Raw genomic sequence first — 26,244 nt, 5'->3', positions numbered from 1 at the left:
TTTTAAGTGTGAAATCTCTTCACCTGTCCATATAACTTAATCTTCAAATAGTTTTTTTCTCACTTGTTTGGACCTGCAAACATTAACTTTCAGAATTTTCAAAACTTATCTAGAAAACATTTCATACAGTTTTTACAGTTTAAATCAGGAAGGAACATCTTGTCAGTCTATAAAGGGAGAAGGCCACAGTTTTCTGTTGTTGGCAGACATTTTAATTGTCATAAGATGTCCTAAAGCCCCTATTTTTCTTGCCATTTATTTCCCAATTCGGCAGCTGTTTTAAATGTGATTAGTTTTTAGTGGCTCTGACGCATGAAGAAAAGTTAATTTGGCAATTCAAGTGAATATTTTTTAGCAACTGTCCAAGACAATGTCCACCTCCTTAGGAACATCATAAAAACAATTATCTAAGATAACACGACTTTTCAAAATTACTTTTAAAAAAATATTTTAATGTTTGAAGGAGTTAGAGCAGATGAGTAATGAGTATATATTTTGTTATTTTATCTAAAATGAACTCAGACAGGCATCAGGCTTTGACCAGCTCTTCTAAACTGCTTGTGTTGTAAAGTGGTTCCAGGGTGTTTTTTTTGGAGTAGCCAAACCATGGCTTCATTTCCTTGTTGATCATATAATACATTTTTCAGTGGCATCAAATCACAGTCACAGAACTGTTATGATCAGAACATCGAGAATGAGGTTCTGTTTCTTACTTAACCCCATTATTAATCTGTCTTGATGCTGTTAGTGAAGCTGGGAATGAAGTCAGAGTCATTGGTGTATAATAATACCAGCTGTTATCTTCCACAGTGTGGCAGCTCACTGTAAACAGAATCTGATGACTGTGGCCAACCTGGGTGTGGTGTTTGGCCCCACATTAATGAGGCCACAGGAGGAGACTGTGGCTGCCATCATGGATTTGAAGTTCCAGAACATTGTGGTGGAGATCCTCATTGAACACCATGAAAAGGTAATGCTCAAGGCAGACATGCAAGTGTTAACTACTTCACTGTTACCGATGTACAGTAACACACCTTAAATCGAACACTAATTGTAAAATCAGCTCGTAGCCTAATATTGTCCAATTAATTCTTATTTCTACAGAGAGAATGTCTTTCTTTAGGCTCCACAGTCTCTCAGTTTTGAGTTTCTACTGTACTGATTAATTCTGTCAGAACAACCCTTTCTCCATAATTGGATTTCTGCTTGTCATCCAGAACGACTGTATATTTATTGAAAGTTTGCACGCCTTTGGCAATGCAAGATGCAGTGATAGTCCCAAATGAAATCTGAATCGCATGACATGACATCTGCAGCACCTTTGTGTTTGCAAAGCTTGGTGGCGTGTAATTACGTCAGACTGACGGATAACACATGTATAAGTGAACCAAGAGATGTTATTAAGATTTATTTATTTATTTTGTTTTTTCATTTTGTCTTGGCGCATACTGTTCGGCACCTGAGAACAGAATTTAATTTATGTTGCATATGCTGCTGTTCTCTGTATAGCTTCTGTTTGTTGAGGTTGTTTAGATGTGTGTATATTTACTTCCCAGTCTTTCTAATCCACTGTAAACTCAGATCCTTTGTGCAAGCAAAGAAAATTCTTTGATGCACTCTCCTTATAAATCTTCGAGTAGAAATGACTCAGTTAAAGAAACTGCAACAGACTTAAACTCACAGAACAGTGCGCCCTGTGCACCAGTATTAACTTTCACAGGCGTGAGATGTTTAGGAAGGACAGTTTTCAGTCTGGCCAATAGGGGGAGCCCCAGGTGCTCAGACCAAAATTAAAAACATCAATTATTCTGCATATTTTTATTTACATTTTATAATTGCGAGGTTCTTTGCCTGCCTAAAAACATTTGTGTGGTTATGAAGTGTTTCATTGCCTGCTCTCCGTGTGATCGTGTAATCTCCCCGGAATGTCATTAATCAGTAACAATCCTCAAAGGCGGTTAATTGTCCATGTCAAAAGAGAGAAAGTGTCGAGATTAGTTTTTTAATCTTTGTCAAGTAGCACTCTGCTCATTCATCTTTTGGTGATTTTTAATTTTTGTCCACTGGTCTCAATTAATTGAAAATGATTTGACTAATGTTTCCAGAAAAAAAAACGGTATCCAACACTGTCCAGATGATAAAGCCTGTCGTACTGGAATGCAGCAAGAGCATTTTGGAAAGTACAGCATGGTGGAACAGGGGAAAAGTTAAACAGACAGACAGGCATTAACATTGCTCACAGCTCAGTTCCGCTCCAGACTTTTTGATACCCCCAGATACCAACAGTAGATTCTGTTTAACATTCACCTCCATCTGCAGAGAGAGGCAGGAGGGAAACTGTGAGCAGAAACTCTCAGCCATATCAGATTTCTCACTTTTTCTATCTGCCTTTCTCTTAGAAACTTTCTCTCTCATGGCCCCTCCTCCGTGTCTGCCTTTCTCGTTCATTCTTTGCCTCACTTCTTCTGCTACTTTTTCTCTCTCTCCCAGCCTCCCTCCTCTCCTCATCTGTGATCCTTTCAGAGGCTCTGCTGAGACTTCCTCTCCTCTGCAGCCCTATTCCCTTTTAACTCCACATCTGAAGTTTATATGTAAACACGGCCCAGTGTAAACAGGCTGCGCCAGTTGGCCAGCCCTCCGCCAGTCTGAACCCTGTTTATTTTATTCACTGCTTTTCTTTTTCTTTTTTTTTTAGAAAGAGGGTCAATTTCTCTAAGGAGAAAAGTCACCTTAACTTAGACCCAGATTTCTGGAAAGGATATAATTGCTTTACATGTGAAGCTGCTCTATTTTTGGCACAGAAAATCATCTTAAATGCAGGTATTAGGGTTTAATCAATGGGCTGCTCAGATTTCTGCTGGAGTTCCTGCCATGGCTGCAAATGACCTTTTCCATTCATCTTCAGTCACCACTATGAAAAGCCTTTCAAAACCTGTTCACCAAGTTGAGGACATGCTGCTGCTGTTCCCCTCGGTGTATCTGCACTGTGACTTTTTGTCTTGGTGGAGACTTATTCATGTTGTGTATTCAGATCTTTGCAGATGCTCCAGAGTTATGCCCTATCTCACCTGCTGCCCCAGCATTCTCTGCTCCCACAAGGCTATCCAAGAAGCAAAGTCGACAAAGTCGGCCCTTGGCTGTCTACAACCCACAAGCCCTGGACATTCAGAACGGTAAGAGGCACACACACGTGCACCTGCATGTTTTCATACTGGACTGCATTAAAAGAACAGAACCTATATCATAAGATCATAAAGACTTGAACTGATTTATCCTTCATGAGACACCCAGATGCCAGTTTTTGTTACACAACCTTCATATCAGTGAGAGTAAGCTAAATAAGAAACACTTCTGTGTTAACGTAATCCTTCATACAGCTGAATCAGCATGTATTATGCTTAAAAAAAACCCAAACATTTATAGCCTTCAGAAATGCTGAAATATTTTCAAGGTGCTCATGTCAGACTGTACCTTTTGGTTGTCATGGCAAATTAAACAGGAAACCGATCTTATTTAACCCTGATTCCTGCTGGCATCAGGATTCATTAGCTCGCCCACTCATGGTTGGTTTGTCTCTTCCCCAGTAATTCCTCAGAACCACAACATTGTTTAGGATGCAACAATCTCCAATATTGACTCAGATACAAGTAAAAATGTGTGGTTTGTTGGCCTGGATGTCTCCGCTGTGCTTCACTTCTAATAGCATGCTCTGATGCATTTCACTTTTATCAAAATTTGTAGCTCCTTCAAGTTGGATCTGGCACTTTGTCATTTCCATTTTTTTCAACGGTTTGATGAATTTTTCAGTTCTAGATGTATCTATGGTTGGCAGACTGGGCACAATCCCTTCCTCTCTGTAAATATTAATATGGACGCATTACCATGATAACCTTTTGTACATTTATTTACCACTTCCAGTCAGCTTCCTCTGATACTTAATGAAATGGGACATAATTATTAGGATCCCCTCTTTTCATTAGATGAGGCAATCATAACCCAAACAGTCCCTCCAGAATACAAAAGGAATCAGATCACTTCAATTCAGCTTTATGGGATGGTTTATAATCAGGGATGAAAGGCATAATGCATTTACAAAGTTTGTGTATTTTATGAAGGCTCTGAAGTAAGCTGCCTCAGCAAATAGTGAGTAGGATGAAATGTTAGGATGACAAAGACAGAAAAGGCTGTATGGTCTCCTGTGATACTGAATGTGTCGAATATCCTTGTAAACCTGACAGCGTATCATCTACATGATTTCATGATTGATTCAGCTGATAATGCAATAGCTGATGTTTTTTTGGCCACTGGGGGTGCAGCAAAAAACAGACATCTCCTTTTACATGAAAACAACCCAACACTTGTTTAGCACACAACTGGCAGGAACAGTTGTTTGCTGTTACTGTCAATTGTAACAGCACAATATTGGACCATGACCGTTGCGTCTTGGTCCAATATTTGTTCTCTTTTGGCTGTTTTGGGGGTTCTGCTACTTTTGAAAGGCATATATGGCTCTTTATTTGCAAAGTTCTCCGTGCTGCTATGTTCACCAGATAAATATTAACTTTAGTTGCTGTGTGTTAAGGTTTTGTTTTTTTTAATTTGAGCTGGTAAGTTGCACAGGTTAAACTTATTATGGAGCTTCATAAAGCAAGGGGAGCTGCAGAGTCAGGTGGTATTTCTCTGTGGAGCAACTCCTTTGTCATTGTCATTTGATAGATTGCTGTGCTAAAATATTTCTTGCAAAAATACTCCTTTCTGATTTCAAATGTGCTAAAAGATGGAGCTTAATATTATTTCCTCTAAACCATAAGGAAAATGCAAAGAAAATTGTCAAACCATCAAAATTATAACAGATTGAACTTTTTTCTAGCAAGAGCTGCGAAGTCTAAGTGAGATACAGACGTGGATGTGTCTCGTCACATGTTAATGTATAGATGTTCTGTGTATGGTATGTGAACATTAAAGAGTCTACACACAGATGTTTTCACTTCAAGACTGAGAAACGATAGATAGTGATTGATTGATACCTTTATCACCTTCTGGTTCCTGTTATTACACCTTTATCATTGCTTATTATTGTAGTTCAGGTGGTCTGGTGATTTCATATGAATTACGCACAAGAATATTGCCACCAATATGTTGCTCAACCATAATTAATCAAAATGGAAAACATCTGTAGATGTGCAGCGCCTTTAGATTTCACAATGAATAGGATCATTATTGCTATAGCTGCATGCCTGGTCAATATGGAATGTATAAATATTTTATTACATTTGGTAATGATTAGGTCGTAAACACATCGCTAAATCATTTGAATTTAAATTAAATATGGACTTTTGGTTTAAGGGCTTTGACGGGATGACGAGATACTCAAGATAATCCTTTTCTTTCTTTTTTTCAACATTAACAGCTGCTTCAGTCTTACTTGCTGCTTCTGTCATTTCCAAAAGAAATAACTTTACTTGGCAGTAAAATTAAAATTATGGACTTGGACGTCTCCAGTTTTTCTTTTATTCCTCTACTGTAGTTTGACTTATTGAATCCCCTTTTGATAAAGCATTCCCCTCTGTTCTGTGATATATTATTTGTCTGTATTCTTAGGTAAGCTATTATCAGGAAATTGGATTAGGCTGGGTTTTTTTTACTGTAGCATAAAACATAGTTAATTATATAATTATAATATTCACTCCTTTTTTTCCTTGTAAGTGTCAGCAGTAGGAGATGCTTCCAGCCTCACTGCAGATGAGACATCAATGAGCAGCAATGAGTCGGTCTCGTCCCAATCATCGTCAGCCTCCGCCACAGAGACGACGACAGAGAGGTGTGACCATGCCCCACTGAGCACCACCCTCAGCTCAGGAAGCAACTCCAAGTAAGTGGTCCATTGCGCCGAAGACCCAAATGAATATGCATATGTACATTGTCAAGCCAAGATTTATCGATGGGGTCACTGCGTTTATGTGGAAACAGTTCTTCGGTGGCCTGAATTCCATTATTGTGAAGAAATGAGTACATTAGGAAAAGTTAATAGTATTCTTATGAGCTTGAAGGTCGTAACTTTGAAACATAAAAAAACTGAACGGCTCAGTTCAGATGGGAGTCATTTCATTTTCATCTATCATGTATATTAGTCATTGTTTTTGACTATCTACACACAAAGATATGGATTAGTCAATGAAGCATGAACATGTAGATGAATCTATTTTGATTTTTCTTTATGTTGTTGGACAAATGCTAGTTGTTTGTCTCACGTCGTCGTACCAGATGGAAGATGCTTTGATTCTCTCCAGCTTTGCTTTTCTGTCCTCAGTCTCTCAAAGTCCTTGGTCCCTTTTGTTGTTTCCAGCCCATGGCTTGTCTTGAATGCTGATGTGGTGGATGACTTATTGGGTTATGCTGCAGATGTTAGACTCTCTGCTGTGTCATGTCTACAGATTCACCTTGAAATAGACATTTTCTCATTCACTGTCTCAGTCTCTCTCTCTCCCCCCCCCATCAACTGAAGCTAGTTGTAAAATAACAATCCCCCTCACAACTTGACAGAGGACAACATGATTGCTATTTCACTTTGACCTCTGTGGGTGTGTACCTGTATTTGTTGGCATTTTCGTGTGAGCAATTTTCCGTAGTTGCAGTATTAGACACGACAGGATTGTAAATTACTCATGTGACCAACTTTTTTTTTTCTTGTTTTCCTCTTGACATATGCGTTTCCACATATGTGGCGTCACGTTGGAAGAGGGAAGGCGTAACCAAGAGGAGGACATAAATCTCAGCTCTTATTTGTTTGGGAGGCAGGTGACCGAGCGTCGGCCGTGTAAATTTTATTGACATTGGGGAGATATTCATCTTGTTTACCCTTATAGCCACAGCCCCTGTCCCTTTATGAAGACTTGCACCATATGTCACAGGGTGTCACCCTAGCATTGCTCACTCGTAAATCTTAGTATGTAAGATGGTGGAGACCTGTTAGCGTGGCACCTCTATGGCCTGGAACCCAGTTTTTCAGCGTCACTCTCGTCCAAAATGAGCAACAGAGATGGCAGTTGTTAGATTACTCCAAGCTTTGCACAGAAATATATTGTCTTCCCTCAGTTCAAGAGTTCATCTTGACACCAACATATAAGTCTGTCTCCTGAAGGAAAGTTACAGAAAAATGCGTCTTGACTCATGTTATCATGGATTAACTTTGTGGACAGCTGCGTAATTCAGCACTCAACTTATAAACCTCAATGTTTATGTTGAATCTCATCTTCTCTCTGATTTATTGCTGCTCCGTACCCTAACAAGTAAGTTGCAATATTGTCTCCTCTGCCCTACCCTCCAAGGCTCTTACATGCTGTGGATTATAAAAGGGTAGATAAGTGGTTATTTCCTGCCCACCTGTACTGCAACTCGGCATTTAGCTCTGCATTAAGTTTGAACACACTATACAAGAAATACCAAAAAATCTCACCACTGCCCTTCTTACTTGACAGTTGATAGCCCACTTTTACCCATGCTAGTCCCCCGCCAGGCTCTATGAGGTCTGTATGCTGCAAGGAGAAATTTCTGTTGTAATGAGACCCAGAGGTACACATGTGGAGATAACTGTGTCCATGCAGTGTGTGACTTTGTGATAACCCTGATGGTTAAAATTATAATCCTTAAAAGGACTTTCCATTAAGATAAAAGTCACAAAGGCTATAGAATTGATGTGGCGTGCAGTTATAATATCTTAGAAAATATTGATGGGCCAAAGATGCAAAGCAAAATTACACATAAAAACTGAGCAAAAAAATCCAAAAGATTTTAGTCTAACGGTTACCACACAATCATTTATTTGGCAAATGTCTAAACATTTGCAGATTGTGCAATTTTCCTGTGAACATTTACCTCACCACTCTTGTTTGGGCACAGAGTCTAATGAAGAAAAAGGGAACATGTTTGCTTTAACACTCCAGAAGTCAGCTACTGAGGGCCACATAATTTAATCCAACTCAACTTTCATTGCAAACATTTGTTTGCCTGATTCCCAAAACGGTCTGTGACCTTCTGTAAAACGTTAATATAACAGAATGTGATCATTTTCTAATCTTTTTTGACATTCAATTAAATTTTGATGGTACAAAGGCATGGAAACCATGTCCTCTTGGCTAAGAAAGTCCATATTAGTGGTTCTTAGTGAACATGGCACGGGTAACTTGCACATCTGCTATTAATGCCAAAGGTTCATGCAGCTATTGGAACAATACATGCCGTCATCCAGACAATGATTTCTTCAGGGACATCCCTGCTTGTTCCAGCAGGGCACAGCAGCATGGCCTGAGAGTAAGATTCTGAGCTCCAGCCAGACCTGTCCACTACTGAAAAAGTGTGAATCATCATGTAAAGACAAATATGAAAAGAGACCTCGAACTAAAATTATATATAAGGCAAGCGTGAAACAAAATTTTTCTTTGGAAACATCCAAAAGCTGTTTAAGTCAATCCACTGGACGTTAAAGTTCTTGAAGACGTTTCGTCTCTCATCCAAGAGACTTCTTCAGTTCTGAAGAAGTGACCTGAATGACTGAGAACCTACACAGACATCTTTGGAAACATCAGCATTCAATGTCCGAGGGCTAAAAGGAGCAGTAATGTATCACAATGGTAAACAGGACCCTTTAATCCTTTAACAAACATGTTGCAGGCACCAAATTCAGAATAAGTATGTATTTATAAAAAGCATCTCTGTAGGTAGTATCTACACCACTCCTTCTCCCTTTTTAACTTAGCAACAGGAAGGGAATCGTGGACCAGATGGGCATCTAGTTAGAGAGCTACACACTTACTCAGACCTGAACTTCGTCCTGTTTCTATTTTGTACATGCTACACACTGGCCATTAGCAGTAGCTGTAATAGATGCGCTTTATTCCCAGCTGGTTCCAAATCTGTGCGTACGACAAGTCTAACACAACTGCTGACTAGCCAAAAGAAACAGCCAGGACACTGAATGTTTCCCGCTGTGGGGGCACCCAGCTCAATCACGTCTTGGAACTTAAAAGCTGAGCATGAGTGTGTAAATCTAGAGGAGACAATGCCCCCTCAGATGCACCAAATGAGACGTGCAGATGTGTTTTCCTAGAGGTATGACAACAGATGGAGGGATGGGTGACAGGACCGTCCAGGAAACCTCTACTACATTCACCATTTGGTCGATGGGGCCTTGCTCCTGCTTCTCATACCCTGTGCAAAGCACACTATTCCAACCAAAAAAGCTACTCAGCTATCAAAGGCGTAGTCCAAGGCACACAAAGAAATGTCTGCAGATCTCATGGGGGAACCGAGCGACAGGTGGAAGGTGACAGTTTACAAAACCTGTCTAACGTGGTATGACACTTAGTTATCTCCTTGTAATGAAGCAGGCATGCTGTCATAGCCTGCAGGAAACACCCCAAAGGCACAATTATTGTCAAACAAGCCAGCAGAGATTCAACATGTCCTGCTGAAGGCCAGGAAACACATTCCCGGGAGGAGCAGGTGTTTAAAGATGTCATGTGTCAGTGGGACCATTGCAACTGTTATAATTGACCGTAAGGCTTTCACCAATTATTCAAGCAAAGGTATGTACGGGCACAAGTAGCATGTTTCTTCTAGGATAGCAGTCCACGACAATTTTATGTGTCTTACATTGAAGAGAGCCCACAGCATGGGAAATATCGATAGTATTCCTAACCAAAAACTCCATATACTTATAATCTTACACATATTATCAACATCTGGTGAGGGATTTTTTTTACATGAGCCTCACAGTACAGAATGTCTATTTAATGTATTTAATCATGTTCACTGGAGGAGCTTAGCTGGGCCTGTGATGGGTAAAAACAACGGATGAGCAATTCAAAGCTCGGTGCTATTTTTGTTAAAGAGAAACGACAAATGATTTCCTTCGGTTTAGCTTTGCTATAATTGTGAGCGCAATTTTGGGATGAATCCACTTACCTCTGGTACATTTAACAAGTTTCTAGGGCAGCCATGTGGCATTCAGTGATTTCCCCTCACAGTTAATTCTATAATTATGTAGATACCTGTTTGTTTAAAGATCTGCACGGATCAGTATAATCCTCTTCCAGATAAAATAAGCAGTTATGGTCTTAACTCTTCTTAGATATGCGTGTGTGCATACATTCTGTTTTAATCTGTATCTAGAGTTTTGTGCAAAGCTTCAACCACAGGTGGGAGAGGTGTTGGTGCTCTTATGCATCTCCATTCTCCTGGTTGTGACCCAAGGAGACAGTGGTTGTTGCTGGGGTCTAGGTTAATGAGTGTGTTTGCTGCAGTGCAGCGCACTCTCCCCCATGCTGATGTGGAGCAGCTGTATACTACAGTGGCCTCACACTGCTGCAGAGCTATAAATCACCCACAGTCAGGCCAGGCCCAAACAGAACAGCCACCGCTGGGGATGGACAAGCACACTGAGAGGGGAGGCAGGGGAGAAATGGAGGGAGGAGGTGATGTAGAGGGGGGGTAATAAACGTCTAAGCCCAGAACCGTGCATTCACCTCCACCTATGGCAACATAAGGTCCCACACCATGTTCCCCCTTAAGGCCGCCCCACTCTGTGCCTCCACTAGTGCCAACATAGCCAATATTCACAGCATCCTCTCAACCTCCAGCCCTACCCAAGCTGCTCACTCTAATTGCCTTTATTAACGTCTCTATGGGAGCGGCAGCTAGGAGCAATTTGCTCATTATGTGCTGTATTAGCACTGGCCCGGGGGCAGGCATGGAACACGGAGGGATGCCTTGCTTTGACTCCTGCTTTTCTCTGATCCACTCTGCCTTTATCAGGACCCCTACCTCCATCCTGTAGGTTGGCCATAGGCTAGTCTTGACATCAACCCATCAATGCAAAGTGACTCAAAGGAAGCTTTACTGTATGTTTAAAAAGTCGGAAGATTGTTCTTTGACTCTACAAGTTAAATATTTTACTACCGACTTTGAATTAACATGAATAAGAAGCAAATAATGATGATGTGGATTTTTAATTTACTTCCTATCAGGATGGGTTTCTTCACTTGGAAATGTTGATTTAGGGTTACGATAATGTTGACTGAGTCGTTGAGTTCCTTTCTTTGTAGAGTAAGACAGAGAAACCTTCATTCTCTTCACAATACATTTTTATCATTCTTCATTGGACCCAATTTTGCTGTCATTGTAGAGTTTTTGACTTTCTCCTTTATATGTCACAGAAGTGACAGAAGGTCTTCAGTGAGCTACTTATGTGTAGTTTGTCATTTTTACTGCTGTCGAAGCTTCACCAAATTTGTTTGGATTCCCACCCACATAAGTTGTTTTCACCGACTGGAGAAGATGTACCGAGCAAATGTAGCAAACACACAAGGCAGGGCCAATATTTTTTAACAGAAAGCCACTTTCTTACTTCTCTCTATGTAAATGTCTTTTTGTTTTCTGCCTTAAGGGGAAAAAGTTCTATAATGGGGTCGTCCTTTAGTTTTAATCAATAAATACCAAGTGATCTGTAGTGATGAAGTTGTTGTTTCTTAATCTGCAGGTCCCCCACAGCTGGAGCTTTCTGGACCAGTTCTGGGTCTCCGGTGGATAGCCTACCTCCTGCCGCCACAGCTGCTTCTGAAAAGGAAAAGCAAGAGGAGAGGTGAGACCGGGTTCTGTTTTTTTGTTTTTTACTTCTCCAAACTCGATTTTCTCTTAGCGTTGGCTGCTTATTCTCCGTCTTTATTTCTGTTTCATCAATCTCTTTCTCGCTGTCATATACTTGTTAAATGTCAGCTTCCTTTGACTCCTTTAGTGTTCGCTCACTGTCTCCGTTACCAACTCGCTTGTCTTATTGTGCTTGTTCACTCAACAGAATCCCTCAAACAGCTCCCTGCCTTGAATGTTAATGTTACCCACAATCACCTGCCCTTTAATTTGGTCTACTTTTAGAGGATTTTATTGCAAGACATGTCTTGGCTTTAGACAGTTAAACCACAGATTCACACACAGGTATCGGAGCGAACCAGGTGGGATTGAAAGTCCGCCAATTACACTAATCCATTGCTCTTCTTCCTTTTGGAATATGCAAATGAGTGTTCAGAGCTTTCAGGTGCTACAGAGGAAATTGTAAACTTTTCAGTCATTCAATAGGCAATCCATTAAAGTTCTTTTCATACGAATACAAACACGAACACATTTTTTTCAGCGTGCAGTTCCACAAATGTTCGTTCTTTCAAAATCCTGAATCCAAGAACTCGGCGGAATTGAATTGAATCGACAACTCTTTGACCACCAACTTTTTTTTTCCCTTCCTAGTTTGTATATCTTCTCTCTCCTCTCTCATCCTACATTGTTGCTGCTCTGCAGAAAGAATATGAATATTTATCAGGGCATCGCATGTTGAAGGCACTACATGGTAATGTTGCTGGCAGTGTAGATAACACTTTGCTAAAGCGAGCACGACAACCTTTCTGTGCAAACAGTTTTTGTTTTCGGGAAATGCAATGGCATAAATACGGCTTTCTACTAACCTCTACAGGACAGTGAATATAGCTTCTTTGACTGCTCTCCTCTCCATTAGATGGATTTAAATTTGGTTTCGGAGCGTGCAAATGTGAATTTTGAAAGCACAGTGGAGAGAAATTTCTTCTCGACCACTCTTTGTGTGCAAACTTGCTTTGGAATCCCCCTCCCCATCACATTTTAATTATGTCGACATAGATGGTTGTCTGCTGTGCGGACCTGATGTGTGCTTTTTTGGGGCTGTACAAAGCCTTCTGCAAACATTGCTGCATCTCATTGTGTATGCGCACGCACATGATGCATGTGGGTGTGTTTTGACTCCATCGCTAGTCTGTCTAGACTGGAAATAGGGCAAGAGTGGGTAGCGGAACAGCTCCTCTCTTGGTACTTTTGCTTATTTTCTAGCCTGGGCCATTTCTGTTGATTCAGGCCGGTGAGTGAATGAACAAGCAGGCCCAGGGCCCAGATTGAACTGTGCGATAATCCTCCCCAAAGCTCTGCCAGCCAACTGATTGCCTTCATTTTTCAGTGTCACCGGCAGGAAAGCCAAGGCAGTGTACCCCTGTGAGGCTGAGCACGACTCTGAGCTCTCCTTCCAGGTCGGCGCAATATTCAATGCCGGTAAGTGTTATCTTCTCAACCAGTCGCTCATTCAGAAGTAGCCCTGGCATATTAGATTTGTAGGAAAAAAACGAACACCCAATCTGATCCTCAATCGAACACAGAGATGAGACCAGGAGTGGGAGAACAGAGATGGGGAGGGGGGGAAGGCAGGAGACAGAGATTTGCTCCTCTGGAAGAGGCTCAACTGAGCTTTAATCGCTCTCAGAGGAAATGAGAATTTTGTAGTCCCAATTTTGTATTTTTTTCTTTTTTTTGTGGACAACACACTATATTGTGAGACGAGGACACAATAAAGGTGCACTAGACTTTATTGAGAAATGTGTTTTATGCTGTGTCGCCACAATTAAGTGTAGTTAATCAGCGAGAATGGTGTGTCCTTGAAGTGACTCTAACATCACAACGTGACCAGCGCCATGAATAAAAACAGATCCCGTTGAAACCTCGTGTAAATCAGATATTTCTGCATTCACCCATGTTTCACTGCCGCCGTAAAGAGTTCATCTCAGGATACCGATGACAACGAAATTAAATTTATTATTATATAAGTAATTTCCCGACTCGGCTCATATTATCTTAATACCGGTTATAATAAATACAAATTGAAGTATGTTTTCATAAACTAAATTAAATTCTGTTTTAATCTTTCATATCCTGAAGTTTAATTTGGAGCTTAAATATATTTCTAAATAAAGATGGTTTTGATTCTGTCTTTTGTCTGCAATTTTAGTTCTTGTCCATTCTGTGTTCAGTCGACACACTAGAGCGATGACTCGTAGACTTGTGAATGTCGTTTGTTCACAAGGCAGACTGAGATATTTTACAACCCATGTAACTGTTGATGCAACTGTTGGCTCACGTAATGTTAAGCTGATGATTAAATACTAAAAAAATGCTCCAAAGGCAGGTTTGAAACTAACATCGTGCATGCATATAACTGTATCTTCTTAAAAATGTACTTACATACTGGAGGAGTGGCGTCTTCTGTCTGTCCCCCACCCCACTGACGCTGTGCCCCCCACTGCAGTGATCCAGTCGAGAGAGCCGGGCTGGCTGGAGGGCGAGCTAGAGGGAAAGAGGGGCCTCATCCCTGAAAACTACGTGGAGATGCTGTAGTCCTATATGGAACTATTTAAAGAGAGGAGGTCACCAGCACCATCAGGAAAAGTCTATCGAGACAAATGTGCCTCAACTCTGACGTTCACAGCAGAGCTTTGTTCATCCAAATCTCTGAATTCTCCTAAATGAATTAACGAGTTACTGGTGGACGACTTTTTATCCACAGATGTATGCTTTGTTTAGCTGGTGAGTGGATTCGGTGCGTGAGAAAGCTGTAAGCATGTTTCTTCCTTTTGAATTTTTTATTGTTATTATTTTTTTGGTTGAGTCTCAACATGAATTTGAGTGTAATTTTAATTTTGGGTTTGCACTTAACATATTCTGCTGTATGCAAAGTTGCTGTAGCCTCAAAACATCCAGGTGAGTTTCGTAGCAGCACCAGAGAATGAGTATCTCTGTTGAATGCCCCCCCCGCAACCCCACCCAAAAAATTTATACATGGTATCCATGAGCTCCCAAGTCACAGATTATAACCCTAGAATACATAAAAGACCATCAGAAAACTGTTTCTTTAACAATGTTTGCACCAAATCCATCAGCATAAGACAATCGATCTGGTTTCTTTTCTTTTTTTTTCTTTAATTTTATTCCATTTCCTCTTCCTGCCAGCCATCAAACATGAGAACACCAACTGACAGCATTCAGTATGAACAAGAATGTGTGAGAGGGAAAATGAGGCACATTATTATTGTACTTTTATTTAATTGACACATTGATTGCATGACGTTTGATTTTTCTACACTCAGTACTATTTTATTCTTGGTGCGCTCCTTGACAGAAACCCAGGGAAATGCCTCTGGTGCCTTATCATCATCATCATCCTCTGGGTTAAAAACTAGCATCAGGCCGAGTCAACAGAGGTACATTTAAATCGGTTTTGATTGACACCAAGTATTTTTGTGTGATGTCTTTTTTTTAAATGCTATGTTGAACGTTGCTCAATTTCCTCTGAGCAGAGAAACGAGACACTCCCACAAACTCGAAACTTTATTATTATTTTATCCAAGTGAGTACAAATTGGTTTTCGGTTAAAACCACAAAATGCAGTTTTTCAAAGTCTTCAACTTGTTCTGACTGCCATGTATGTTTTACAGTGATGGGCATGTTTTAAAATTTCATTTAGTTGGCTTTTAGCATGTAGATGTCTGATTGCATTTCATCCTTCAGCTGTTCGGAAAGACGTTTTAATTCATCTAAGAACTTTTCAGCAAACTGTGCATTTGCAACCATTTAAGACATGGATTTATGACTTTTTTTTTTTTTAAAGGGCCTCGACTTTTTCTTTTTATACCTTTGGGTATTTTCTTGATCAATGTTAAACAAATAAAGATTTTTTTGTTCCTAACTATATATAATGTATTCTTGACATAAATAAATGTGACAAATTTTCATTTTAAATTGTCCAAATTGTTGTGTTTCTTTCCTCAGGTCTCTCAAGTTAATTCAAACCCTTTTTTTCCCCCAAAAATAGGAAACTTGACACAAAGGGGAACATAAGGAAGTATCTGGCTATTATTAAATAACTGCTTTATCAATGGGAACTGTGCTGCTATGTGTAATTTTATCCGTGACTCATCTGTGGTGTCATTGACAGGGCCTACACCGAGTCCAAGAATAAATGACTGGTGAAGCCAGGATTCATCCTGCAGCCAGTACCACTACAGTGACACTGGTAGTGTAATAGCACCTTCATTTACTGACCTACACTGTGACTCAAGGCTACTTCCAAAATAACTTTCCCAAAGGGGAATAAAAATAGGTGGTAATCTGCCAAGGAAAGTGGAGTAATCCGACTCCAATTCCTGATCCATTAACATCCGAGCCTCACGCATGTTAATTCTTCCACTACATCTGTGTGATAATTAAGGTATCAAATGGCCTCCAGAACTGGTGCTTTGGCTTCAGTTAAGTAATTAGCTTCAGTCCAGCACCGTACTTAGACCTCCAGTGTGTGGGCCGGTGCACTATTAAAAAGTGCAAACACACTTTTTCCACTTTGAGGAGACCCAGAGGTTGGAGCTGTGGTTTGGTGTGACACATATGTCCGGCAGCTCCCAGGAGCCGCCACGGAGACAGTGATTACACAATGAAATGAGGCAGCGCTAATGAGATGGGCAAAATATTCCCCCAACTTACCACCCTCGGGGCCCTTCGTCGTCATCTTCTCTCTGGCAGAATACTGCTGAATCACAGACACATCCACCCCTTCCTGCCTCTCACTCTGCTTGGACTGTCTGTCAGAACGCGTGCCATGTAGCTCCATCTGTCTTCCCTCTTCCCTTTTTCTTCTGCCCACCTGTCTGTGTCTCAGAAACACTTAAACCCACTCTCTCCTGCTTTCCTTGCTCTTTCCTTTTTTCTCTTCATATCCTTACTCTTACTTTCTCCTGCTTTCAAATGAAACCCTTTTCCCATAAACCTGGGCGTACGACACAGCAGGTGAAAAGACAACATTAAATACTTGAAGGCTGAGCTGGTGGTTATTTTTTAATGCATTACATATCACTAACAGTCCAGGATAATTTCTACATTGGTGTGATTGTGGATTTGGCCAAGATATAGATTTAGAGTATGTGAGTCAAAATTCAGATGAATGTTTTCACATTTCCCCAGTTTTGTGGCCGTGTGCCAGCTGTCCTCTAACTCCATGTCGCAGTGTCCTTCAACCCTATAAAATAGTCCCACGCTGTGACTCAGCTTAGACGAAAGCCTACAGCGTTTTTAACTCTGATGAACTAAAGTACCATAAATGTGTGTTTAATTCCAAAAAACATTCACGTCTGGAAGACTAATGTAAAACATTCCTCCTTTCGAATCCTTCAGACTCAACTCCTGAAATATAATCATAATAAAATGTGATATTTTATTGGAGGTGAACAGTGAGTGGAAATTTGGAGGAAAATGGATTTGAAACATAAAAGGAATGGGGGAGGGAGGGGGGGGTGATGGGACCCTCAACTTGGAGAGTGGGCACAGAAGACGCCATGTGCGCGGGCGCTGCTGTGAAATCAGCCTGATCCAATTGATTCTGTTTATCTGGCACGGCTGCAAGTGAATGCAATTGGAAATCTGGGGGAGATTTGGAGACCGCTCTGGATTCAGAGAGAGAAATAAATGAGCAAAAAAAAAAAAAAGTAATACTGTCATCTCCGTAGTCTGGCAAAGCAGACGTGTTTTCAGATCAGGTTTTAACAAGGTTAATGGTGATTTTTCTCCACAGGCACCATTTTACTGTAAAAATCTCACATGCCTTATCTGTCATTTCTTTCTGCTGTTTGCTTCCTCGTCTCGTCTTCATCGTTGTTCTACATTAACAGTTTTCATATTTATTGGTGTTATGCTGGGCTTTTTTTTTTTTTTTCCTCACTATGTTCCCGTGTAATCACCAAATTCAGCTGTTGTGCATTCATGCAAATCAAACAGCATTTTTTTTTTTGGGCACGTTTCCTAGCTCACGTCTCACACAGATACAGACCACACACACACACACACACACACACACACACACACATATACACAAACTGAAATCACGTCACTTTATCTCTTCAAGAGTTTTATTAGAATCTTGCAATAGTTTGCAAACACAAATATGGCAATATCTGCATCAAGATATACAGTAGTATCTGGTTTCAAAGATGTTTAAATGGTTTATGTTGAAGGGTGTCTACTGTAAGTTTGCTGGATAGTTATTGAGAAATATTGTACAAAGTATCTGGAGTAAAAAGTTATTTTTGGAATTGGAAAAAAAGCATTTTGTATATATTTATGTATATTCATAAGAAATGCACTGCCATGGCTGTGGAGATATGGCTTAGTCTCTCTACGCCCAACTCATCGCTGTGAACAGAAGATGGCAATGGCGTGACTCCACATACAGTGGTGCGATTGTGCACTGTGAAACAGCAGTTGAACACATTCTGAGTCATTCATCCCTAGAAGAGTTTATTTAGGAGGCAGCTGTTAACAAAGTTTCTCCCGACAACAAGGGACTTTTTTTTTTCCTTTATTTTCTTTTTATTTCTAAGTAAGCGGTGATCAATGACCTTTAAAGAAATTGTTCATTTTGCTCAGATTAAAAGCGTGTCGTCTGTACGGTAAATATGATGCTACAGTAGGGGAAGCTTAGCTTAGTGTAGCATGAACACAGGAAATAGCAAAAGGAGACAAAATCTGCTTGATGGCACCTGCAATGCTCATTTTTATGAACTTTATTTTTTGTCTAATGCAAACAAAAATAAAATTAGTATTGACAAGTAGTGTTCTTGCTGGAGGCTACGTCCTGGACTACCTCTGACTTTCTATGATTACATATTTAATCCAAAACTACAACTTGCCATTTCTACACTGAAGTTTTTCCAACATGTAAAACTTTATTTTTAGTGGTGCAGTTGGATGGGTTGGGGTTTTTTTTTCTGCATTATTTTGCTTTTGAACCTTACCTGAAAGTATTCATACTAAGCTAACAGTTCCCAGGCATTAGTTTCATATTTAGCTACCATACAGACATGGGTGGTGTCAATCTCTCCATCCAATTCTCCAAAATATTAAAATATTTCTTACCAATTTTTAAAAAAAAATCCAATCAGGACAACAGTCCAGTCTTTCTGCAGTGCAGTGTCGCAAAGAAGCTCGACCACACGGGCATTGTTATGGAGAATCCATTACAAGATTTTTTTACAATTAAAATGTATTCCTTTAAATGATCAAAACTTGTTATTAAAGTTAGTGCAATATGCCCAAATTGTGAAAACTTCAGGTCTTCAGTCTCTACATCCATCACCTATCATCACATGTGTGCAAAGTTTCTATTTTAAGTCAATAACTTTTTTTATGGTATCCCAGTTTGTGATTTCTTGGATTTATTGTGATGCTCATCGACAATACTGCCATGTCAAGAAACCATTCCAACAGCAACAACTCTAGGACCTATCTCTTGATTATTATTTAAAGTGTGTTTTGTATGAGCCACTTGAACAATAATGCAAAAGTTAAAAAAAGAAAAAGCAAAATCAAATAACTTTATAAGAAGATAATAAATGTACTCTCTCTAACATTCAGGTAGTAAATTCCATAAGTTTCTCACAATGTATGATACATTCATTTCTCTATTTGGCCCTCTGGTGCCAGCCTTGACTGTAAATTCTTCTCTTGTGATCCAACACACAGATCATGGCGAATGGGAAACACATTTTTTCCAATATTCCAACAAGATGGATAAAGTAGAAATGTTCCATACTATACTCAACATAAGGACTTGCTGTATTATTTACAATATATAATGTAAAATTGTAAATCAAGTGAGATAAAAAGGCACAAGTTTCCCTTTTTTAAATACAATGTAAACATCTCATTGAAAAAGCATGCATTAATTCATTTTACAAAAAGGATATCATTTTTAGACAAAGTACTTAAATATTGTTTTCCAGCAAAATATAATTCTCTCTAAAATACTTTCCCATTCATCCTATGAACCTTTAGACAGTTTTTTTTACTCCTTTTAAAAAGGACAACAAAAAAAAGGGTCAAATAAAGCAAAACAGTGATAGATTAGCCAAAAGGTCCTTCAAAATTTCAGCACAACAATGGGCAAGAAAGATGGACAATGAGGCCTTTCTGAGAAGGGACTGTACAAAAATTAATGGGCAGCATAGGGAGACAGAAAATTACATTTCCTTTTTTTTGTTTTGGTTCATTCAATGTCTCCAAATCACATTTTCACGGTAAGCGTAAAAACTTCCAAAATACACCCTTTCTATAAAACGTACTGAGTGAGTGGACCAATCTAGGGCACCGTCTTCATTAATATTGATGATCTAGAGCGTATTTTCACCTCAGAATATAACATTTTTGTAATGTAATTCTGGGATTACAAAAACACGCTTTCCTGACAAATTTATTCCACAGTCCCTTAGCTAAATTTAAAAACCGAATCCTGAATCCCTCAAATAATTTTCATACAGTCCCTGATGACAGTTGTGATCATGCCACTGCCACCTCTTTGTGCACCAGTGTTGACGCAACAACAGCCATAAAAGAGATCTCATAACGCAGCGCTATAGCCATAAATTCAACACATCACCAAAATGCTGCGCTGGTGATATCACGGCTAACTAAAGTCTTTTCCCACATCGTCACTGTTGCTTGTCAAAACAGACAATTCCTAACTAGCTGCGCTAATGTATCATTTCACATTATACCTCCTCTGTGCAAATCTAAATGTGGAAATAGGATACAGCTAATCCTATAACATAAATGCATAATACCCACGCTGAAAGAGCAGATCGACTATGCAAATGCTTGGCAGGAAATGTACACATACACTAACTTAAGCCATATTCACTCCATTCACACATGTAAATACACACTCACAGGGCACAAAAAAAGAAAATAATAATCACACGCCCCCACTGTTTTTCTTCTGCAGCGGCTCTTTCGCTTTTCAGTAGCATCATCGTAGTGTTCCACAACCTCCCAGAAACCAGTGGAGTGTGGGACAAGTTAATGGTCCAGATGACTGGGCCTGTCTGACCTAACGTACTAGCACTTGGCCCAAGGAGAGAGGAAATGAACTAAATTCGTAAAGGTGATCATACCAACACTTCCTTATCAAGCATTCACCAACATGTACCTCAAAGCATCGTCTGTACACAGCTGAATAGAATGTGTTTAAGAAGTTATTACCTGTACACATTTGCCTGGTTTTTGATACATTAGCCACTTGCTGAAAGCACTGCAGAGTAACGCTCCATTTCGGATGAATATATCGACTTGACAGAGTATACGTGTTTAAACTGTGTGCCCATATAGTGTACTGGACTGTCTATAAGTTACTGTACATGTTACGTTTTGCCTGGCTTTGTAGAAAGTAAGCACCTTAATGTAAAACGACTGGCTTGTCAAAAACTAAAACTTTGCAACACACTTTTATAAAATGCTTTTTTATTATTTCTGGGAAGAGTAGATAAGTGTCGGTTCACAAAGGGCTGGTGGTTTTGCTTTATTGTGAGTAAAAACAGACATTTGGACAGCTGCTCTGGAGATAACAACGAAACACAATTACTATGGATGCACCTCAGTCAAATCCATTACCAGCAGACTCTACTGAAATTGTTTCCGTAAAATGCACGTTTTCCATCCGGCAGCACTCTTGACCACTCTTTGCACAAAGGTGAAATCGCTCGTCAATATCATCTCAATTGTACACCCCAGTGCCTAAAAATGCTGACTTAATGACATGGGAGCATCACCTGCAAGCTTTCTTTACACAAGAGACATTTTGTTATTTTAAAATAGCTTTGGACTTTTGCATATTAGTTTTGATTGTTTTATTACATATCTTAATTAAAAAGCTCAGTAAATGGATGTTAATAATGGCTGTTATGACACTAATTGAGATTCAGACTTTGAATTGTTAGATTTCATGTAATTATCCAGCTTATGATGACACTTGTATAGCCCTTGGAATATACTCAAATAGACCTTTTGCCTTAGAGTCTAGAATTTCTGTGCCTCCACTTAACGTCCTTTGCCCAGTAGTATTCCAGTACGCTGCTAGACTGCAAAGCAAAATCTAAAGTATTGGCTGTTTTTGTTTTTTTGTTTTGTTTTTGTTTGTTTTCATTAGTGCTATTATTTTTTTTAAAGACTGTATAAGCCACAGTTAATTTTTGCAAAAACATTTTCTCTAGATTGGTAATCTGATTTTAGTGCATGTGGAGTGCAGCTGTGCATTTCTGTGAAGGCATGTGGCTAGCGTGTGTACCTGTGTGTGTGTGTGTGTGTGTGTGTGTGCGTGCGTGCGTGCGTGTGTGTATGTGTGAGCAGTGAATGTATCTAGCTCATCCTAAGAAATGTATGGCTTTATCTCCATATAAAATACTGTTATCGTCTTTTGGGAGGGGGGACGGGACGGAGGGAAACTTCGGGATGCTTTTACCACATTTGTTAACAAATCCTTCTCAGCATCATTTTGTCATCCGTGGCACAACAAACTTTTCACAGCTCTGACCCCCCCCTTGCAGGACCAGAATCGTGTTCTTCTTCTTCATCATCTTCTTCTGTCACAATGCCTTTTTTTTCCCCCCATTCCAGAGGAGCACACAGATCTACTGGGCCACATGGTTCAGTCCAACTGGTCAAGACCTTCCTCACTCCGTTTGTGAATGTCTTCCTCATCTCTTGAAGTTCTCAGTGCTGCTTCAGTTCCAACTGTCCAGTGAGTCACTTCTTGTGGAAGTAGATTGTGTGAGTGAGACCTGACTCCACCTTTGGTATCTGGTCACTGATGATCTCCACCAACATTTCAGGGAACTCCACCTTCAGGGCCTGGGACTCACGGAAGGTGTAGAAGCAGAAGTCTAACAGGTGTCCCACCAGCTGGACGACACAGACATACAAACATAATGAGAAGCATGTCACAGTTGTACTTTTTCATTATCTCTTAATTTAATGAGTTTCATTTAGATGTAAACTTGTATAAAAGATTTTTTAAGCACTATTTTATACACACGTTTTCTGCTTTTCAGCTCACCACTAGGGGGCATCACCGATTTTATTTTATTCTTTATTTTTTTCCATCCGTCACCACCGACCCCATTCACTCGTTGGATCACTGGATCCTGTGTGATCTCTCACGTCGTATCTTGACCTTTGGGGATTTACCTACACTGTCATCACACCACATACCTGTGACCCATGCATAAAAACCAACGGTGCTTTAGCAGCAAATGTGTGCTCTAATCCACTAACCCACAAGCTATCATTAATCTCCTTCTGTAGCATTCACCAATACAGGCCGGTCCATACCTCAAAATAACCTTCCCCTCAGGGACAGATTGGGATGCAATTACTCTTATTCCAAGCCACAGCAGCATTGAACCGCTGCGTAAATGCATTATCCAAATCTACTATGCTGCCATTTCACTCAGAACGCTTCCAGTGATACTTGAAGCCCCCGTAGAGTTGTATGCCCTGCTCTGTGTCTGAAGGCGGTTGCCAAGATGCTGCCAAGGGAAGCCCATGCTGTGCAGCAGGAGATTGGCTTGGAAGGAAAGAAGGGTACTTACATCATGCATGGCATCCAGTAGCTTGGTGAGCTGGAAGAAGCGCTGCCAGGTTTGACCAGAATTGTTGGTTGCTTTCCCCACAGAACGCCGTAGCTCCTTGATGTAATTAACCCTCATCTCCTCGAACGCTGCCTGGTTCTTCAGACCCTCTTTGGGAACTGGGAGACAGACAAATCCTCTTTGTCATCGGCTTGGATTTAATGTGCGGACAGCAATACAAGTTTAAATGTTAATGAGAAATAAATGATTTTAATTAGCGGGCTTCAATCTCTCGTTTGACGGTTGACACGATTGATTGGAGTGTGACAGGAATGTGTTTTGAATAATTTCAATTGGCTTTTCTCGGCAATAAGTTGTCAGGTGTGTGTTTTCCTTTCATGACTAAGGCCTTTAGTTTGCTATAGTTTTTACATGCTGATTGACATCCAAATTTAAACTAAATGAAGCTGTTAAGCATGAGTATCATTCCATCATGAATTTAAAGGTGGGGACTGTTTTAAAATCTCTGACTTGATATTGATTTTTCACTTTTAACTCAATCAGGAGATTCATTATTCATTAATTTCTAATTCATTCACAACAATTTCTCTGAATTAGAAAAACTGGGCGAAAGAATAGAAAAAAATATATATTTAAATATCCCTGAAATCATTTTAAATGTCCCTGAATGATAACTTTTGTTTTAATCTCACAAACATTCTTAAGTCGAAGTTGATTTTCCCAACGTGTTGAAATGGGCGAAACCCCGTCGCCACCTGGAATGTGTTTTCATATTACTGGTACACACCTCAGTGAATGGGCGTGGTGCAGTATCCACACTAAACACTAGTTGCAGTTAATGGGCAAAGCCGTGCACAACCGCTGCTATGTGCCTTTAATGCATGAACGTGTTGCTCCGTAAGGAGTTAGTAGAGCTGCTAGGTGAATTACGCTCAGACTCCCACACAGTAACGCATTTTTTTGGACAGTTTTCCCGTGGTGACAACCTAAGCCTCTTTAGCAACTCATTCCAACCACATTCATTGTTTCGATGAGTAATTACATTTCATAACTTTGTGAAAGATCACCGATACACTAGAAGGAACTGATTAAAGGTTACGGCAGTAAGGAAGGGGACAACAGGGCTTTTGTGTACTAAAAACTTTATGATTGCGCCAACTAAGCTTTCATCGAGTGAGGAGGAGAGCCGCTGAATGGCTGCAACGTTCGTTCATTCGTGTTGTAACGACTCGGGTGGCAGCATGGATGCACTTAAAAGGAAGCGTAACGGAAAAGATTCTGAGAGAAGTATGGAATTAGATATATTATCTTCACTGTGAGGATGCATCAAAATGTCTTCAGTGTCTTTTTTTCCCACTCCCTCTCCATGCAGGAGAACAAAGTGACAGATATGGACGACTGCCAAAGCTCTTAAAAGTTGTTGTTTTTTTCTGCAGAGACACCTCACCTCTCAAAGAACGCACCTAAAATCAGTCTGAGGGACCGCCTTTAGTTGTCCTTCAGCCAAGACAAAGATATAACAATATATAAGATGGCCAAATGCCTTTAACAGCTCTGGTTCTATTAGGACATTTTAGGAAATGCTCATATCAATTGGACAAGTTGTCGAATATTTAATTCGCTGCATCAACCAAAAACACACATTCCTTGATGGAGGTTTGTTTGTTTGTTTGCACTCCAGTCCTGGAAACCCTGATCTTTGCTGGTCTTTACAACAAATGTCCAATGAGATTTAGCAGAAGCTGCCATTTTCTCAGAAGAGTAGCTGTTAGCCATTCATGCTAAATCAGTGAAGTCACTGATCACGTGATCAAACGCTCTCCAGTTGGCGAAATCACTGCAATCACGGCCTGAGAGGACGAAGCTGATGCCTCGTGATGTTCATCAGTGTGAGGTTCTGAACTCCGATGTACAAAAAAACATCTTGTTAAACACTCAGACATGAACTTTGATGTCTAAGTACATAACTGAGTTTTTTTCTAATAATGCCTCAAACATGGGAAAAAACAACAAAAAATAAAAAATCTGTTTGTATTGCCTAATCAAAAGCCAGATGCAAAAGCCTACGTCTGGTCATGAGCAAATCATTGTAGGTCAATGACCCAAGAAGGTGTGCTCGTTTTCCTCTTGTCCCCAATTTTTTTTACCATCTCTTCCTAAGCATTTATTTTCATTTTACTTTTGCTTCACACTCACCTCCGATTTCTGTGCTTTATTCTGTGGATAGTATTATGAGAATGTGCTAAAACCCAGTGTTGAATTTGGACCTTTTGTTTTTCTCCCACTGACCCACATACACCCTGATTAGTAAATAACCTGGCATTTAGGGGCATTACCATAACTGGACCCGAAATAGGTCATTTATACAACTGTCAAAAATCATTCTTTTTTGCCCGTTAGAATCTTCTGTGAGCTGCATACATTTGTATGTGAAAAGAAATGTCAATTTAGAAAATGTGTCCAAGGATATCCACCAACTGGGAGGAAAAAAAAAATCTTTATTTTCAATAACTCAAGTTCATATGTGCTTGATAGTGTCAAAATATGCAAATAAGAAGAAACCAGTTATGAGACACAGATTTGTCTGCCTCCTAAGAAGCCAATTTCATCAAATTCTGAGAGGAGGTTTTTGAGGAGACATTTACAGACTATTACCAATGACGAACAGAGAGGGGTGGCCCTATTTGGCCCTCAACTGGATCTTTAAAAAGGAAGGGGAAAAAAAAAAACCCTTGTGCAGCAAGAGGATGCTTGTACGTGTTTTTCAAGGACATGCAGCCTCCTGCTTTAGGTTACTGGCACATACCTGACTGACACATTGGCTCTTTGTTAAGATTTATTATCTGATACTATTCATTAGTAGGAAAGAAAAAAATATACTATAGCCCCGAGCTCAAGTAGAGTTCCGAAGTTAAACAAACTTTAGGGTACTAGGAAC

General features: G+C 40.0%; 2 protein-coding genes across 6 annotated transcripts in view; one reads left to right on the top strand and one right to left on the bottom strand.

Moving 5' to 3' along the window:
• The window catches only part of arhgap10 (Rho GTPase activating protein 10), a 41,804-nt gene extending 26,171 nt beyond the window's left edge, over positions 1-15,633 (top strand). For 4 of the 5 annotated variants that reach the window (XM_068321697.1, XM_068321694.1, XM_068321693.1 and 1 more), the window contains 6 exons: positions 811-970; positions 3,032-3,173; positions 5,707-5,872; positions 11,537-11,638; positions 13,031-13,122; positions 14,150-15,633. In XM_068321697.1, coding sequence (XP_068177798.1) covers positions 811-970; positions 3,032-3,173; positions 5,707-5,872; positions 11,537-11,638; positions 13,031-13,122; positions 14,150-14,238 — 751 coding nt within the window. In that variant the 3' untranslated portion in view covers positions 14,239-15,633. The remainder of the gene's footprint in view (positions 1-810; positions 971-3,031; positions 3,174-5,706; positions 5,873-11,536; positions 11,639-13,030; positions 13,123-14,149) is intronic. The other variant, XM_068321696.1, reaches the window with a different exon arrangement.
• Positions 15,634-19,245: 3,612 nt separating this feature from the next.
• The window catches only part of nr3c2 (nuclear receptor subfamily 3, group C, member 2), a 64,925-nt gene continuing 57,926 nt past the window's right edge, over positions 19,246-26,244 (bottom strand). The window contains exons 8-9 of the mRNA XM_068320633.1: positions 23,307-23,464; positions 19,246-22,617 (exon numbers count right to left, since the gene is read on the bottom strand). Coding sequence (XP_068176734.1) covers positions 22,462-22,617; positions 23,307-23,464 — 314 coding nt within the window. The 3' untranslated portion in view covers positions 19,246-22,461. The remainder of the gene's footprint in view (positions 22,618-23,306; positions 23,465-26,244) is intronic.

Source organism: Antennarius striatus, chromosome 8 (assembly GCF_040054535.1).
Source record: "Antennarius striatus isolate MH-2024 chromosome 8, ASM4005453v1, whole genome shotgun sequence".
Lineage (NCBI taxonomy): Eukaryota > Metazoa > Chordata > Actinopteri > Lophiiformes > Antennariidae > Antennarius > Antennarius striatus.
This window is presented reverse-complemented; position numbering and strand designations above follow the sequence as displayed.